At 43.9% G+C, this 19,776-nt stretch overlaps 2 protein-coding genes across 2 annotated transcripts in view; both read left to right on the top strand.

Annotated features, from left to right (window-relative positions):
* Positions 1-19,776, top strand: part of LOC122541201 (uncharacterized) — a 104,637-nt gene that overhangs the window by 19,481 nt on the left and 65,380 nt on the right. The window lies entirely within an intron of this gene.
* On the top strand, positions 6,335-10,237 carry LOC122541581 (uncharacterized). Its single transcript, XM_043678419.2, has one exon. It carries the CDS (start codon positions 6,428-6,430, stop codon positions 8,153-8,155), a length of 1,728 nt encoding a protein of 575 aa, XP_043534354.1. The 5' UTR covers positions 6,335-6,427; the 3' UTR covers positions 8,156-10,237.

A 19,776-nucleotide genomic window follows, 5' to 3' on the forward strand; every position in this document is an offset into this window, starting at 1 on the left:
GATTAATTTACTTACAGTATGGAAACAGGTCCTTCGGCCCAACAAGTCCACACCGACCCTCCGAAGAGGAACCCACCCAGACCTATTCCCCTACATTTACCCCTGACTAATGCACCTAACGCAATGGGCGATTTAGCATGGCCAATTCACCTAATCTGCACATTTTTGGACTGTGGGAGGAAACTAGAGCACCTGGAGGAAACCCACGCAGACACAGGGAGATTATGCAAACTCCACACAGACAGTTGCATGAGGCGGGAATTGAACCCGGGTCTCTAGGGTGAGGCAGCAGTGCTAACCACTTTGCCACCCATACTAGTATGGTGCCGAAATTTTGCTTTTAAAATGTAACTTTTTCCAAACATTCAAATGCAGCAGAAGCAAAACACACATTAAATAATGGATGTAAGTTTACTCGCTGAACTGGAAGGGTTAATTTCCAGAGGCTGGAGGGCCACTGAAGATGTTACCTAGTAGGGTGACGAAACGTCTGGAAATGAACCTTCCAGCTCAGCAAGCAAACCTACATCCAGAACCTCAACATGAGGAACAAATCTTCTCAAAACTAGCTAACATTAAATAATGGTTGACTCTAAGGAAAAAGCAAATGGTCAGTGATAAATAAGTGATTTAATAGGAACTTCACCAATTAAACAAATATTGAGACAAGAGTATCAAGGGTATTAATCATTGGGTCCTTTGTTTCCTTTAACAGTAAAGAACCTTTCAAAATATCCTGTTATCTGAATTATTTTTATTCACCTGTTAGATGTGGGTGTTGCTGACTGGCAAGTACTTTTATTGCCTATCCATAGTTGTCCTCGTGAAGGTGGTGATGAGCTGCCTTCTTAAATTGCTGCAGTTCATGTGGTATAGATAAACTCACAATTAAGGAAGGAATTCCAAGTTGCTGACACAGCAATAAGGAGATGACAACCTAATGGTATTATTCGTGGACTGTTAATCCAGATACCCAGGTAATGTTCTGGGGACCTGGGTTTGAATCTCACCACAGTAGACGGTGGAATTTGAATTTAATAAAAATCTGTGATTAAAAGTTTAGTGATGGCCATTAATCCATTGTCAATTGTTGTAAAATTTCATCAGGTTCACTAATGTCCTCTCAAATGTGAAAAAAAACGTTCATGGAGTCTTGATGTATGTAAGATTCCCCCTGCTTTGTAGTCCTCACCTGGAATACTATTAGGGCTTTAGCCTTTGTTGTTTCCCATATGTTTGATTGCTGTTGCAGCTTTCTCATGACGGTGACTCATCCATGGATTCTACTACAGGGCACTGGGGGGTTGATCGGAGGGGAACAGCCATCCTTATGGATTCAGGGTTAAGGAGTTGTTCATGTTGATAGGGTTGTTAGGAAAGCATACGGTGTGATAGTTTTTATTGGTAGATGGATTGAGTTTTGGAGCCGTGAGGTCATGTTGCAGCTGTACAAAATTCTGGTGCGGCTGCACTTGGAGAATGACGTACAGTTCTGGTCGCTGCATTATGGGAAGGACGTGGAAGCATTGGAAAGGGTGCAGAGGGGATTTACTAGGATGTTGCCTGGTATGGAGGAAAGATCTTATGAGGAAAGGCTGAGGGACTTGAGGCTGTTTTCGTTAGAGAGAAGGTTAGGGTAGATGCTGAACATTGTTTTGTTTGTCTGTTGTTTTTTCAGTCTTCTGTATAGACATGTGTCTCACAATAAATTCATTGTTTAGCTTAATCCAAGCGATCCAATTTCTTAGCCTGTTGTGTTTTTCACACCAAAATACTCAGGCTGTGTACACAATATATTGGTAAATGTCATTGTCAGCTGGGATACTTTACCCGGTATCTAATGGGATAGTGTAAACATGGAAAGATTATTTCAAATTAAATATGGAGAAGTTAATCCCTTTAATTAATATCTGAGTTTTTTTAAATCTAATAAGGATTGCTGCATCTATCACTCTTTCAGACAGTAAGTTCCATATTCTTACTACCTCCTGAGTTAAATAGGACTTTAAAACTCTGCTCCTTGGTTATCGACCTCACTGCTCAGGGAAGTAAGAGCGAAACAATCCCATTCACTGCCTCTGTCACTTCCCCCCCTTCCACTAACCCACTGGGACAAACTTCCATTAACCTGCCCTAGCCCTGAACTCACATCATCCTTTACTTTCTCTCCTAGTTCCCCTCCTGCTCCCTCTGAATTCATCTTGCCCATGAGATGCACCTTCTGGTTCCCATGGTAGCTTATGTAGTTCAGAGTTTTCTCTCTTCAGGTGTTGTCCCTTTCTCCTTTCAATCTGCCATTATCACCGTCTCCTGAAACAAAATCCCCTGACCCCTTTGTCCTTGAAATCTAATGTCTTATCTCTAATTTTTCTTTAATTTTCCATGTTCTTAAGCCTACAGTTGCCTCCCAATTTCTGCAAAAGTGCTTAGAGTCAAGTAAGACATGGGGAACAAAGTGAGGGGCAAGAAGCTGGCACAGATGTCTGGTGAAGACCTTCATTCCAGCACAGAGATACTCATTGGATACTCAATGCGGTGGCAGGGGAAGGTGCCAGGATGGGAGGGTGGGTTGTAGGGGGGCGTGGACCTGACCAGGTAGTCACAGAGGGAACGGTCTTTGCGAAAGGCGGATAGGGGCGGAAAGGGATTCCTGCCACCGCAGGAACTGTAATACCTGCGCCCACACCTCCTCCCTCACCTCTATCCAAGGCCCTAAAGAATCCCCTGGCACCGCAGGAACTGTAAAACCTGCGCCCACACCTCCTCCCTCACCTTATCCAAGGCCCTAAAGGATCCCCTGCAGGAACTGTAAAACCTGCGCCCACACCTCCTCCCTCACCTCTATCCAAGGCCTTAAAGGAGCCTTCCACATCCATCAAAGTTTTACCTGTACATCCACTCATATCATTTATTGTATCCGTTGCTCCCGATGCGGTCTCCTCTACATTGGGGAGACTGGGCGCCGCCTAGCAGAGCGCTTTAGGGAACATCTCTGGGACACCCGCACCAATCAACCACACCGCCCCGTGGCCCAATATTTCAACTCCCCCTCCCACTCTGCCGAGGACATGGAAGTCCTGGGCCTCCTTCACCGCCGCTCCCTCACAACCAGACGCCTGGAGGAAGAACGCCTCATCTTCCGCCTCGGAACACTTCAACTCCAGGGCATCAATGTGGACTTCAACAGTTTCCTCATTTCCCCTTCCCCCACCTCATCCTAGTTCCAAACTTCCAGCTCAGCACTGTCCCCATGACTTGTCCGGACTTGTCCTACCTGCCTATCTCCTTTTCCACCTATCCACTCCACCCTCTCCTCCCTGACCTATCACCTTCATCCCCTCCCCCGCTCACCTATTGTACTCTATGCTACTTTCTCCCCAACCCCACCCTCCTCTAGCTTATCTCTCCACACTTCAGGCTCTCTGCCTTTATTCCTGATGAAGGGCTTTTGCCCGAAACGTCGATTTCGCTGCTCCTTGGATGCTGCCCGAACTGCTGTGCTCTTCCAGCCTCACTAATCCAGAATTAGATACAAAGGTACCTAGGTGCATAATCTTAGTTACAAAGCAGAAACATAAGGAAAACAAAATTTAAAAAATTAAACATTACAGTCCTTCTTACTAAAAAAGTTAGAAACACAGTCAACACCACAGTCCATAAGCGCGTGGCAACCTTTGACACCCCACATGGGCTCAACCTACCCCTTTTTGAGTTCAACCTCACCTTGCAGCACGATCCTGCTCTCGCCACTAGCTGCCTTGGCCAGCCTGGTGCAATCTACATTTGCTATCGCCACAAAGAAAGAAAAGATGAAGATGAAAGAGAAAATAAGAAAGAAAAGGAGAAACAAGGATGTCGCCAGCCTGATGTTCGGGAGCGGACAAGCTGAAGAACCAGACGCTACCTGCCTTGCCCTTGCTGCCATTTTAAATGGACAAATCTGACTGGCTGACAAACACATCCAAAACTAAACATTCCACACTGTTGTCAGTTTGAAAGCCTCTGAGGATGAAGAATGCTATTCCATACTAGAAATCTGTCAAACCAAATTGGACCGAACAGTCTGTTTCCTTATTTTTAAAATTGTTTTATTGACTCTATAAACCAGGGAAACTGATACAACAGCTGCAATAAGTGAGGTTTCCCTCAGATCAGACAATAACAAGTTTAAACCCCCACCTGATCTGCTGTTCAAACTCACCTCCATTTCCCCGGTCAGTTTCCCAGGTTTCAGGAAACTCAATGTTGGTCCAGAAATATTTGGATTGACTGTGAGAGACGTCAATCAGAGAGCCCACCCACTCTGCCCATTGTCTCATCTTCCTCTTCCAGAGCTGGTTCACTTCCTATAGGGACTGAAAACCGAGTGAGGAGATGGTGAGTGAAGGAGCAGCTTTTATACAAATTGTATCCCACAATATCCACACCAATCTTCAGGCAGTCTGACTATCCTGTGGGCAGTCAGGGGTGGAAATGTCCCTTATGCTGTGTGAGAAGATCCAGCTGAGAGAGCTGTTTACTCGGTGCTTTGTGCTGAACTGTTTGACTGGAGCTGTGTGTTGGATACTGAGTGTGTTTATTGGAAGAATTTCCCTCTGATTTCCAGACTGAGTTTTGTTGATGGCTCATTCCTGAATAGGAGAAGGTGAGGTGTAATTATCTGAAAGGTGTAGAGCGTCTGAGGATTCTTACTGATTTCCTGGTGTTGAGTTCTGTGTGTGTTTTGGGGAGCTGGTTATTATCCTGTGGCCTGAAAATGGTCACTGTTTTCTTGGTGTTGAGATTTGGATTTTTTCTGTCTTTCAAATCCATCCCGTGGTTTCCCATCAGCCTATCTCTGTATTATCCTCAGGAAGGGAAAAACAAAGACCTGCATTTATATGGAGCCTTTTACAGCTACCAAATACTCCAACGCTTGGTACTGCCAACAAAGTATTTTTAAAATGTAATCACTTTGACTACAACGTTTCTTACATTACAATGTGTGCACAGCAAGCTGCCACAAAACGGCAATATGATAATGACCCAGATAAACTGTTTTCTTGTTGGAGTTGATTTTGAAATTAATGTTGACCAGTTCATAAGGGATAACTCCACTGTTCTTCAAACTATTGCCATGGGATCTGTACCAACATCTCAGAGAGAGCAGAAGGGGCCTCGTTTGAGATCCCATCTAAAAAAATGGCTCCTCTGAAAGTTGGGCTTGGCCACATTCCTTTTGTATTGGCCCAATCTGTGATTATGTCTGATTCTAAGAAGGGTTCTCCAGTATAACCCTGGGCCACACAATCATTTCTCAATTTGGTCAGGAGTGGGGACAAGGTTCACTCACATGAGAGACTGATGACACTGCCTCAACTGATCTACTGCTGAAATCCATATCCATACATTTGCAGGCTCTGGATTCAACTATTCTGGTGGTCTTGTGGCTGCGCTCATATAAAATCATGCAATGATCCCAGTTTAGACAGGCCATTTGGTCCATTGTGTCTATGCTGTCTCTCTGCAGGAGGTACTAACTCACTTTCTCTTGAATGTATTTTTATATTTAACACATCAAAGATAAAGCTACTGTTTGCCAATACCTTACATGGTCATAGTGAATTGACAACTTACCTTACTCGCTACCTGACTACCTTTTCCATTGTCCTCACAGTACCTGAAAAGGTTGGGCAGAGAAAATAAAAAACTATAGCCATGTGTCTCCTCCCTTTCACAATCCACCGTGGAACAGTCATAATTGAGACGTCAACCTTTTTAGTAAATGAGGGGTATTGGGAGGAAATCATGTTTCCTTTTCCTATTTTACAGAAGGATTGCCCTGTACTACACCAGAAAATACAGAGAGGATAGACACTATAGATAGATCCTGACCATCACCCAAGGAACATCTGCACAACTGCGGGAAGTCATCAAGTCCCTTCACAGTATTGCTCAATCCAGAAAAGGTCGGACAGGGAAACTATCATCTGGAAATCAATCGGGTCAGGAGAGTTTTGACATATCATCCAATCTCCGTGTACATCAACGCATTCACACAGGAGAGAAACCATTCACATGTGAGGTGTGTGACAAATCATTCACAGACTCATCGACCCTCTGCCAACACCAATGTATCCACACAGGGGAGAAATTATTCCCATGTCAGGTGTGTGAGAAATCATTCTCATCGTCATCGACCCTCCAGGCACATAAACTGGTCACTGGCCTTCCATCAGATCCAGTCTTTCTGAAGGTTCAGCTGTGGGTGATCAGTGAGGGTGAGGCTAGGAAGAAGTGTGAGTGGGTTCCAAGTGTGGTGAGAGCTTCAATCATTCATTGAGCCTCGTGAACCATTGACTCATTCATACTGATGAGAGCCTGTTCAAGTGTGAGTTGTGTGAGGCTCATAAGATCTCCTAAAACACAAGGTATTTCTGTTATCTGAATGTTAACTTATTCGGGTCACTTCATGGAGGTTGAACAATTCATGTGTGAGGTGTGCGGCCAAGCTTTCCAACACAAATCAATACTCATGACTCATAGATACATTCACTTTATGCAGAAGCCATTCAAGTGTAAGGTGTGTGATCAAAGTTTTGCACATTCATCAGGCCTGGTGAATCACCAGCGTACCCACACTGGGGAGAGACCATTCACATGCACTGTGTGTGACAAATCCTTCTCACGGAAATCGAGGCTGCTGCTGCATCACAGGATTCACACTGGCGAGAAACCATATACCTGTGAGGTGTGTGCCCAATCATTTACGGAACCATCAAACCTCCGCTCACACCAACGTGTTCACACGGGAGAGAAGCCGTACAGATGTGAGGTGTGCAACAAACTATTTTCACAATCATCGACACTTCTGCTCCATCGCAGGATTCATACCGGAGAGAAACCATACACCTGTCAGATGTGCAACAAACCATTTGCAGACCCTTCTAATCTCCGTGCACATCAACGTATTCACACAGGTGAGAAGCCCTTCAAATGTGAAGTGTGTAACCAGGGATTTGCACAATCATCAGGCCTGGTGAAACATCGCCGCATTCACACTGGAGAGAAACCATTCACGTGTGACGTGTGTCACAAATCATTCTCGCAGTCGTCGACCTTCCTTGAACACCAATATATTCACACTGGGGAGAAACCATTCACATGTAAAGTTTGCATGAAATCATTCACGTCATCATCCACTCTTCGTGTACATCAACGCATTCACACAGGAGAGAAACCATTCACTTGTGAGGTGTGTGACAAATCATTCACAGACTCATCAACCCTCCGCAAACACCAACGTATCCACACAGGGGAGAAACCATTCCTATGCCAAGTGTGTGAGAAAGCATTCTCATCCTCATCAACCCTCCAGGCACATAAACACGTTCACACCGGGGAGAAACCATTTATGTGCAAAGTGTGTGAGAAATCATTCTCACAGTCATCGAACCTTCGTACTCACCAACGTATTCACACAGGGGAGAAACCTTTCAGATGTGTGATGTGTGATGAGTCATTCTCAAGGTCATCTGTCCTTCTTGTACATCAGAGGATTCACACAGGGGAGAGACCATTTATATGTGACGTTTGTAACAAATCATTCCTGACATCATCAGACCTCCTTCTCCATCAGAGGATTCACACAGGGGAGAAACCATTCACTTGTCAAGTGTGCAGTAAGTCATTCTCGAGATCATCAAACCTCTTGCTCCATCAGAGAATTCACACGGGGGAGAAACCATTCACATGTGAGGTGTGTGGCAAATCATTCTCAAGGTCATCAATTCTCCTAGTCCATCAGAGGATTCATACGGGGGAGAAACCATTCAACTGTGAATTATGCGATAAATCTTTCACACAGTCATCTACCCTCCTTGTACATCAACACATTCACACAGGTGAGAAACCATTCATGTGTGAGGTATGTGAGAAATCATTTTCATCATCATCAGATTTATGCAAACACCAACGTATTCACACAGGAGAGAAACCGTTTAAGTGTGAAATGTGTGACAAGTCTTTCCCAGATTCATCAAATCTCCGCAGACATCAACGCATTCACACTGCGAAGGAACTATTCAGGTGTGAAGTATGTGACATGGCTTTCACCCAATCAGCATATCTCCTGGTCCATCTATGCACTCACACAAGAGAAACCCCATCAATGTAAATTCTGCAATAAATGCTCTTATGCAATTCTTGGATCTCCAGGATCATCATGGAAACTACATGGCCAACTTCTTGCTCAGTCTGCCCTCAGAATGTGAATCTGTACCCAGTCTCACTGTGCAGGGTGTTCAGTGGAAGTGGGACACAGAACAAGAAGCAGCTTTCACTCCCATCAAACAACTAGTGATGACATCACCAGTGCTGAGGGATTGTGATGTCAACAATGCAGTCACCCTGCAGTGTGATGTCAGTGAAACAGGACTTGGAGTAACCCCCATGCAGTGAGGACAACCCGTTATGTTTGTCTCCAGAGTGTGAACACAAACTGAACAACACTAAACAGATGGAGAAAGATGGATGAGATATATCTCCATCCCCCTGGTTCTCACCTTCCACCCCACCAACCTCCAGATACATCATATTTCCGCCATTTCTGCCACCTATATACTGACCCCACCACCAGAGATATATTTCCATCTCCACCCCTATCTGCTTTCCGGAGAGACCATTCACTCCGCGACTCCCTTCTTAGGTCCACGCCTCCCACCAACCCACCCTCCACTCTTGGCACCTTCCCCTGCCACTGCAAGAAGTGTAAAACCTGTGCCCACACCTCCCCCCTCACCTCTGTCCAAGGTCCCAAAGATTCCTTCCATATCTGACAAAGATTCACCTGTACTTCCACACATGTCATCTGTTGTGTCCATTTCTCCCAATGTGGTCTCCTGTACATCGGGGAGACAGGACACCAACTTGCGGACCATTTCAGAGAACATCTCCGGACACCCAAACCAAACAACCCCACCATCCTGTGGCTGAACACTTTAACTCCCCCTCCCACTCTACCAAGGACGAGCAGGTCCTGGGCCTCCTCCACTGCCAAACCCTAACCACCCGAGGCCTGGAGGAGGAACGCCTCATCTTCCACCTTGGGACCCTCCAACCACACGGGATCAATGTGGATTTCACCAGTTTACTCATTTCCCCTTCCCCTACCTTATCCTAGGTCCAACCTTCCAACTTGGCACTGCCCACTTGAACTGTCCTATCTGTCCCTCTTCCTCCCCACCCTCCCCTCCAACCTATCACCCCCTCGTTTATCTACCTATCACTTTCACAGCTACCACCTCCCCATTTATCTCTCAGTCCCTTTAGATCACTAGTCTCATTCCTGAAAAAGAGCTTATGCTCGAAATATCAGTTTTCCTGCTCCTCGGATGCTACCTGACCGGCTGTGCTTTTCCAGCACTACACTCTTTGACTCAGATCTCCAACATCTGCAGTCCTCGCTTTCTCCTTATTGATTTTTCTTGTCAGGATTTCAACCAGTACCTGTTTGGAAGAGAGAATTTAGCCACAAGATAATTAAGAATATTTTTGTCAAGCCACTTCTTCAAGGGAAGCAGAGGTACATCACTGACACTGTTGAGAACTGCTCTGTCTTTAAAGGAAGTTGATACTAATACACAGTATGAAATCTTCCAGATTCAACCAGAAGCAACAGCATGACATGCTCTGGAAATCATCAACCCAGCAGATATCTTGGATCTGACAAAACAGACATCTTCCTCAGACCATTAAACTACACAGCAAGGTGAATGTAACAGGCATTTGTGATGAAAGGATGGCCTGAAACCATCCAGGATATCCCTGTAACTAACAGAGTATTGAACCAACAGAGAATAGTTGATCACCTGAGATGGTGTCCTGTTCAAAGGGTAATTTTCTGTAGAGAAGAGAAAAGAGATACTGAAACACATTCCACACAAACCATCAAGGAATCAATGATAGTCTGAGGAAGATAAGAGAAGTGCTCTCCTGGCCAAACATGAGCAATGAGATGAAGGACCACATCAGCCAGTAGCAATATTTGTGATGAACATTGAGCTAAACATGATAAAGAGCAGCTCATGACTTGTGACATCCCAGGCAGCCTTTGGATGAAACTTGGAGTAGATCTCTTCGTTCACTGGAACTCATAACCTTATCACAGTCAACTACTATTCATATGGCGAAAAGTGTGGTGCTGGAAAAGCACAGCCGGTCAGGGAGCATCCGAGGAGCAGCAGAGTCAATGCTTCAAGCATAAGCGCGTCATCAGGAATTCCTGATGAAGAGCTTATGCTTAAAATGTCAACTCTCCTGCTCCTCGGATGCTGGCTGACCGCCTGTGCTTTTCCAGCACCACATTTTTCAACTCTGATTTCCACCATCTGCAGTCCTCACTTTCTATTATTCATATGGTGGGGATTTATACAAGTTGCTGTCATTGCATAGTTCAGGCATTATAGCAGTCATTTTTAATTCATGCATGAAGAATTCAGTAACTTCTTGAGTGTTTGGGAAATTTAGCACAACATACTATCTCCACAGCAGTGAGAATTGCCAAAGGGATAATCTACAAATCAATTAGATCAAGCATAGATGTGTTCAAGGCAATCTTTGGAAAAACACAACAGTTGAAGTCAGGGATAATTATTCTGTTAAGTGACCGATGTCACATTCCACCAGACTCCTCTTCCAATCAGCCAAAACTTGTTGAGGGTAGAATTAGTAACATTAGAAAGTGACACGATAAAAGTGAAATGATAGCAAAAGTTTAATTTGATGAAGCTGCTGGTGAACTGGTCAGAGTGCAGACATTCACTGTATTCAACAGAAGCCAGCTCACTTGACTACTTGGGATGTGTGGAGAGACATTTTCACCTCAGTTGTACTTGGTGAAAGTCAATGATAAGATAAATTGTCACGTAATAGATAACACTGCAAATGGAGGGGCAGACAGCCAATGAAGCAGATCTGATTTCACCAAGTGAGCAAGACACTTGATGACTATCAGTTCCAGAAGTGGACTATTTGCCAACCAATGCAACAATTAATCATCATCAATATTCATCAATTGGCAACAATGTTCTCCTAAAAGGCATTGTTGCATCTGGAACCAACAGCCACTGTACAAAAAGACAATAACAACTCATACATGTACCATAAGGTGACCTGAATGCTTTAAAGATAATGTGTGCGATAAGGAATAGGGACAGACAAACTTGAAACAGGATAGCAAGAACAGTTTTTTAAAAAAATTCATGTGTGATTCTTGATGAATTATGTGTGTAGAGGCACTCACAAATTGTAATGCATGCAGTCTTTTTCCTTTTGTAAGAAAATGGGAATGTTTTTATGAAACTCTTCACATTGTGGCTTCCTATATTAATGTGACCTCAATGTTATTATGTAAATAAACTGTTTGGGCCAAGTAGCAATTTTACACACCACATGGTACATTGTTTAAAATTCAAATTATTCCAAATATTTCCAGAGCAATATGAGTTTTCAGAAACTTGGGAAACTGACTGGAGAAATAGAGGTGACTCTGAGCAGCAGATCAGATGAGGATTTAAACTAATCATTGTCCCATCTGAATAAAATCTCACTTTGTGCAACTGCTGTCTCAGTTCCCCTGGTAAACACTTGACAGAGATTTCCAGTTTGGGAATAGCACTGTTTATCCTCAGAGGGTTTCAAGCTGAGAACATCAGTATGGGATGTGTCATCTCAGATGTGTTTGACAACAGATCAGAAGAGGAAGATCCACAGCATTCAAGGCTGCAATCCCACGCAGTGATGGCATCAGCATGTGCACAGGAGCAAAGAGGTTGTGTCAGAGGAACACAGGAGATAGAGGAATACGAGGCAGGTCTCATAAAAAAAAGCATGCAGAGAGATGTAGTAGCTGAGCTTTTATTTGTTATTTCTACCATATACAACTGATAAAGTAAAAATTAGATTAGATTAGATTACTTACAGTGTGGAAACAGGCCCTTCGGCCCAACAAGTCCACACCGACCCGCCGAAGCGCAACCCACCCAGACCCATTCCCCTACATTTACCTCTTCACCTAACACTACGGCAATTTAGCTTGGCCAATTCACCTAACCTGCACATTTTTGGATTGTGGGAGGAAACCGGAGCACCCGGAGGAAACCCACGCAGACACAGGGAGAATGTGCAAACTCCACACAGAGAGTCGCCAGAGACAGTGTTCCTCCAGAACCAAGGTACTACACGGACAGCACAAACTTCTCAATTATGCACAGGGTGGCATAAATGCATAGAAGTGCAAAACACACAAATTAAAGTGTAATAAGAGAATGATAATTAATAGACATTGTTCTAGCAGCAATCTGAAGTCGTGCAAAGAATTTCAGGTGGGAAAGAAAGTGATCATACAATATTAAGGAGCCTGATGGCCTGGGGAAGAAACTGTTGCAGTGGATGTGAGAGACCGAATGCTCCGGTATCTTCTGCCAGATGGCAGGAGGGAGACGAGTTTGATTGAGGGGTGTGTGGGGTTGTCCACTCCTCTCTAAGCCTTTCGGATGAGGCATATCTGTAAATATCTGTAGTGGAAGGAAGAGAGACCCTGATGATCTTCTCGGCTGTCCTCACTATGCTTTGTAGGGTCTTACGATCCGAGATTGTGCAATTCCTGAACCATGCAGTGATGCAGCAGTTCTAGATACTCTCAATGAACCCTTTGTAGAATGTGGTGAGGATGGGGTGTGGGAGATGGACTTTCCTCAGCTGACGCAGAAAGTAGAGATGCTGCTGAGCTTTCTTGGCTATGGATTTGGTGTTGAGGGACCAGGTGAGATTCTCTGCCAGGTGGATGCCAAGAAATTTGGTGCTCTTCACAATCTCCACAGGGGAGCTGTCGATGTCCAATGGAGAGTGGTCGCTCCATGCCCTCCTGAAGTCAACAACCATCTCTTTTGTCCATGTTCAGAGAGAGGTTGTTGACTCTGCACCAGTCTGTTAGCCAGTGCACCTCCTCTCTGTATGCTGACTCATTGTTGCTGCTGATGAGACCCATTACAGTCATGTCATCAGTGAACTTGATGATGTGATTCGAATTTATGGGAGAGAAACTAGACACAGGTGACAGTTCAGGGCTAGGGCCGGGAGGAGTATTGATGTAAGTTTGTCCATAGGGGGTGGGTTAGTGGAACAGAGGGAAGTGGCAGAGGCATTTGATGGGATTGTTTCATTATGCAGAAGTCAGAAACTGGGGAGCAGATATTTCCTGTGCAGAAGTCAGAAACCGGGAAGTAGATATAAAGTCATTGATGGAAGGATTAGAGGGGGGTTGAGGAGCGATATTTTTCACCCAGAGATGGTGATGGTCTGGAACTCTGTCTGAAATACTGATAGAGACAGAAATCACTCATAACATTTAAAAACCTCAGAAAAGAACTTGAAGGAAGAATGTCCCCACATTTAAAATGGGTATGGAATAACTCCACACAGACACTGTTCCATCAAGCACTCAGAGAGAAGGTGCAAAACAAGTCAGATATAAAGTCAAGCTCAGAAATTACTGGCAAAGCTCAGCAGGTCTGGCAGTATCTGTAGAGAGAAATCAGAGTTAACATTTCAGGTCAAGACAGGTAATGGGAAAATGTTCTGCTGCTGCTCTTAGCTATTCTTGTGAAGGGGTATGTTGGCATGCAATAAAATCTTGATCTTTTTTACATCAACCTTATACTAGAGAGAGTGGGCAGAGGGGCACCCTCATACATCCAAAGGCTTTATTCTTTTCTACAGATATTATTGTCTGAGGGAGAGAGAAAGGTGGAAAGAATTTAGCATGTTATGAGCTTTTAATTCCCCATGAGTTTTCTTGTTAACAGCTTCATTGTCATAGCATTACTTCTGGCTCTCTCTGTCCTTCAAACTTATGCATCACATCTGCTGTCTTCTATTTGATCATAATGTTTTTTTTAAGAAGGATGTACTTCTGTATGTGCTTAACCATTTACATGCTCATAAAAGAGCCAATCTAACATGCAATCTTGAGATTGAAGAAAAGGGTATTTTCATTAAACTTTTGCTCATCTGGATAAACGTAATGTCCTGGATTTTCTCGTGTCCAGAAAATTGTTTTTCCTGTGTAGATCAGAGGTGCACCACTGTTAGATACAATCCCCCAGCCCACTGCCTCCACCGGACCCAACACCAACCCTTCCAGCCAGCAGTCCCTCCAATTTTCTTCCCAGCTGTGTGGTCCTCTGAGGCCTGCACGCAGTAGTGCCTTTTGGACATGCAAGTCAATGCTGTGATCAGTATGTGATGCCAATCACCATACATGGAACATCGGAGCAGTATGCAGTTAGAAGCAATGTTGTTTACATTCACATTGGGATGCTTTGCACTCTGACTACCAAACGACTTGGCACCTCACCCCTACCCATTTGGTATTCATACCCCCTGGCTCTCTATCCACCCAGCACCCTAAGACTGCTCAAAATTGCTGAAAATACCTCAGCAGGTCTGGCAGCATCAGTGGAGAGAAATCAGCATTGACATTTCAGGTCCAGTGACCCTCAGAACGGAGAAACTTAACACAGCTCTCCCCTTACCTACTTTTGCCAGCAGCTCTAAAAGTAGCTGTCAGGACTTTTACATTTCAGAATAATGCAGCTGACTGATTTGAAAAGGTGTGTGATCTACCTTCCTCTGATAGTTCTGTGCAACAAAAGGACTGTCAGATTTCACATTTCTGAGGGAAACCTGAGCAGAATCTCCAATCAGAAATGTGGAGCACCCTTCTTTCATTAAAAAAAGGCCAGAAATTGTTACTCCTCAGGGAATCCATCCTAATAGAAATAAGCGCCATCTTTCACACTCAGTTGGCCCACACAACTACAAATTATAGAGTAGGGAAGGATAGATAGATCACATTAAAGTGTATAAGTGAGGAGTATCTGGTGAATGACCCAGTGGTTGTCTTGGTCAAATGTTCCTCTGCTAGCCATGATGTTTCTGTGTAAAATAACAGTCATTAATTTGTTTTTTTTTCCCCTTGAGATGATGGTGTTGAGCAAAACGTATGCAATAAAAAGTGTCTTCAGTCAGTCTGCCCCTCATATGCCTCAATCTGCAGACAGGACTTGAAGCTTTCCAGGAGGTTTGGAGAAAGAGAGAGAGCAAGGCTAAGCAGCCACTGCTGCTTGAACTTAATTAAGCAGCAACTCATACTTTGCCAAATATGTCTTTAATGCACAAAAGGGTCATGTGACTTGCTCTCTATTGTCAGGGAGTTGAAATTGAAATAAGGTTGATTTTCATGTCTTCCAAAAGGGAGCACAATTAGCTCATACCGGCAAGATGTGCTGAGTGATTGTCTTCTGGACCACTCGATTAGACAGCTGAAACTCAAATCCCTGTCTTAATGTTTTGTTAATGGCCCCATAGATCGAGTCTTCCATATTCCTACGGGTTTTATTGTCTTTACAGGCCCTGTGTCTCCATCTCAATGAAATGGAGTGTATAGAGGGATGCAAATTGGAGCAGCCGTTTCTGATTCTAATTTCTAGTCATCCTGCTTAGCCTGTGGCTCTTTCTTTAAAAAAAAGTATTTTTAAAAGTTCAAGTTGAAGCTTCCAGAAACTGGATTAAAATCAATTTCAAAGAGCACATCTTCATGACACTGAAACAGATAAACACATCCACTTGTTGCAGCATGACATCATCCTCTTCAGCCTTCTCTCTAGATTCTTCTAATGTATTCTCAATCACCATTGTATTTATCTTTTTGGTGTTCCGACTCACTCCACATCCTAAAATTCTTGATTTTACTTCATCCACAATATTTTAGCATCACTTCTGATTCTGTTAAGTAGTGCTGTGACTTCAGCAAGTTTGTTATATTCTTGCCTTGAATTTTCTCCCTTGAGTTACATTTAATTCTCTGAATATTTGTGTATACATTAAATATTTTTGTTGATGGTACACAGTTGAATCCTCTCTTCACTTGAAACATAGAGGGAAATTGAGAAACAAACTTGTAAGGAGATCTCAGCTATCTGTAAGAATAATAGGGTGGTTATGGTCGGGGATTTTAACTTTCCAAACATCGACTGGACTGCCATAGTGTTAAAGGTTTAGATGGAGAGGAATTTCTGATTCAGTATGTGGATGTACCTACTAGAGAAGGTACAAAACTTGACCTACTCTTGGGAAATAAGGCAGGGCAGGTGACTGAGGTGTCAGTGGAGGGGCCAGCGACCATAATTCTATTCATTTTAAAATAGTGATGGAAAAGGATAGACCAGATCTAAAAGTTGAAGTTCTAAATTGGAGAAAGGCCAATTTTGACGGTATTAGGCAAGAACTTTCAAAAGCTGATTGGAGGCAGATGTTCGCAGGTAAAGGGACGGCTGGAAAATGGGAAGCCTTCAGAAAAGAGATAACAAGAATCCAGAGAAAGTATATTCCTGTCAGGGTGAAGGGAAGGCTGGAAGCTATAGGGAATGCTGGATGATGAAAGAAATTGAGGGTTTGGTTAAGAAAAAGAAGGAAGTATATGTCAGATATAGACAGGATAGATCGAATGAATCCTTAGAAGAGTATAAAGAAAGTGGGAGTATACTTACGAGGGAAATCAGGAGGGCAAAACGGGGACATGAGATAGCTTTGGAAAATAGAATTAAGAAGAATCCAAAGGGGTTTTACAAATATATTAAGGACAAAAGGGTAACTAGGGAGAGAATAGGGCCCCTCAAAGATCAGCAAGGTGGCCTTTGTGTGGAGCCACAGAAAATGAGGGAGATACTAAATGAATATTTTGCATCAGTATTTACTGTGGAAAAGGATATGGAAGATCTATTTCCCTATAGTCTATATAGACTGTAGGGAAATAGATGGTCACATCTTGCAAAATGTCCAGATTATAGAGGAGGAAGTACTGGATGTCTTGAAACAGTTAAAGGTGGATAAATCCCCAGGACCTGATCAGGTGTACCCGAGAACTCTGTGGGAAGCTAGAGAAGTGATTGCTGGGCCTCTTGCTGAGATATTTGTATCATCGATACTCACAGGTGAGGTGCCGGAAGACTGGAGGTTGGCAAACATGGTGCCGCTGTTTAAGAAGGGTGGTAAAAACAAGCCAGGGAACTATAGACTGGTGAGCCTGACCTCGGTGGTGGGCAAGTTGTTGGAGGGAATCCTGAGGGACAGAATGTACATGTATTTGGAAAGGCAAGGGCTGATTAGGGATAGTCAACATGGCTTTGTGCATGGGAAATCATGTCTCACAAACTTGATTGAGTTTTTTGATGAAGTAACAAAAACGATTGATGAGGGGAGAGCAGTAGATGTGATCTATATGGACTTCAGTAAGGCGTTCGACAAGGTTCCCCATGGAAGACTGATTAGCAAGGTTAGATTTCATGGAATATAGGGAGAACTAGCCATTTGGATAGAGAACTGGCTCAAAGGTAGAAGACAGAGAGTGGTGGTGGAGGGTTGTTTTTCAGACTGGAGGCCTGTGACCAGTGGAGTGCCATAAAAATCGGTGCTGGGCCCTCTACGTTTTGTCATTTACATAAATGATTTGGATGCGAGCATAAGAGGTACAGTTAGTAAGTTTGCAGATGACACCAAAATTGGAAGTGTAGTGGACAGCAAAGCGGGTTACCTCAGATTACAACAGGATCTGGACCAGATGGGCCAATGGGCTGAGAAGTGGCAGATGGAGTTCAATTCAGCTCAATGTGAGGTGCTGCATTTTGGGAAAGCAAATCTTAGCAGGACTTATACACTTAATGGTAAGGTCCTAGGGAGTGTTGCTGAACAAAGGTACCTTGGAGTGCAGGCTCATAGCTCCTTGAAAGTGGATTCGCAGGTAGATAGGATAGTGAAGAAGGCGTTTGGTATGCTTTCCTTTATTGGTCAGAGTATTGAGTACAGGAGTTGGGAGGTCATGTTGCGGCTGTACAGGACATTGGTTAGGCCACTGTTGGAATATTGCATGCAATTCTGGTCTCCTTCCTATCGGAAAGATGTTGTGAAACTTGAAAGGGTTCAGAAAAGATTTACAAGGATGTTGCCTGGATTGAAGGATTTGAGCTACAGGGAGAGGCTGAACAGGCTGGGGCTGTTTTCCCTGGAGCGTCAGAGGTTGAGGGGTGACCTTATAGAGGTTTACAAAATTATGAGGGGCATGGATAGGATAAATAGGCAAAGTCTTTTCCCTGGGGTCGGGGAGTCCAGAACTAGAGGGCATAGGTTTAGGGTGAAAGGGGAAAGATATAAAAGAGACCTAAGGGGCAACTTATTCACGCAGAGGGTGGTATGTGTATGGAATGAGCTGCCAGAGGATGTGGTGGAGGCTGGTACAATTGCAACATTTAAGAGGCATTTGGATGGGTATATGAAGAGGAAGGGTTTGGAGGGATATGGGCTGGATGCCGGCAGGTGGGACTAGGTTGGGTTGGGATATCTGGTCGGCATGGACAGGTTGGACCGAAGGGTCTGTTTCCATGCTGTACATCTCTATGACTCTAAGTCTGATGTGGAATGTGTAGAGATGCAAATTGTGGCTAAATTAGCACTCTTGTCTAAGTTAGAAGATTATAAGTACAAGATTTGCTCCAGACGTTTGACCACTGTGGTTGACACTCCATTGCAATACACAGTGATGCACCGTAAGAGTTACGATCTTTCAAGTCAGTTAAACCAAGGCCTCATCCATCCTCTCAGGTGAATGTTAAAGATCGCATGACACTATGTCATAGAAGAAGAGGGGATTTATCCATATGGACCAATTTAGATCCCACAACCAAATGCAGAAAAATAAAATAAAATTGGTGGTGTGTTGAATATTAGGAGAATAGCATCACGTTACAATAAGATACAGATAAGTGGCAAATGAAATTCAGTCTGGATAAATGTGAGGTAAAGCACTTTTTACAAGGCAAGGGAAGACATGATGACTCCGGGAACCACTGAAGATCATAGGAATCTTGATGTGCATGTACACCGATCCCTTAAGGTATCAGGACAGGTATACAAAATGGTTAGGAAGGTATATGGTATACATGCCTTTTTTAGCTGAGGCATAGAGTTTAAGAACAGGAAGGTTATGCTAGAACTGCACACAAAGTTGTTTAGGCCCAGCTAGAATCTTGTGCATAGTCTGAAATCCACATTACAGGAGAGATGTGATTGCACTGGTGAGGATGGCTGCAGAAGTGATTACCAGGATGTTCACTGGGCTAGAGAGTTTCAGTTTTGAAGACTGTTTGGACAGACTGAGTTTGTTTCCTTGGAGCAGAGGAACCTGAGTGGGCACATGATTGAGATGCATAAATTATGAGGCGCATAGACAGGGAAAACTTTTTTTTCCATTGATTGAAGGATCAATAACTAGGGGAATAGATTTATTGTAAGGGAGCAGGAAGTTTAGAGGGGATGTGAGGGAAGATTTCTTTTCACCCAGGGGGTGATGGGAATCTGGAACACACTGCCTGTAAGGGTGGTAGAGGCAGAACCTCTTATCAGATTAGATTGCTGACAGTGTGGAAACATGCCCTTCGGCCCAACAAGCCCATACCAACCCTCTGAAGAGTAACCCAACCAGACCCATATCCCTCTGACTAATGCACCTAACACTATGGTCAATTTAGAATGGCCAATTCACCTGGCCGGCACATCTTTGGACTGTGGGAGGAAACCGTTAGCACCCGGAGAAAACCTATGCAAACACGGAGAGAATGTGCAAACTCCACACAGACAGTTGCCCAAGGCTGGAATTGAACCTGGGTCCTTGGTGCTGTGAGG

This window comes from Chiloscyllium plagiosum, unplaced genomic scaffold, assembly GCF_037043375.1.
Source record: "Chiloscyllium plagiosum isolate Xiang-an unplaced genomic scaffold, Cpla_swu_hap1 HiC_scaffold_35, whole genome shotgun sequence".
In the NCBI taxonomy this organism is placed as follows: Eukaryota; Metazoa; Chordata; class Chondrichthyes; order Orectolobiformes; family Hemiscylliidae; genus Chiloscyllium; species Chiloscyllium plagiosum.

Excerpts from the sequence above, each read along its gene's own strand:
- LOC122541581 (XM_043678419.2), top strand. The coding sequence starts at position 6,428 with ATGTTAACTTATTCGGGTCACTTCATGGAGGTTGAACAATTCATGTGT.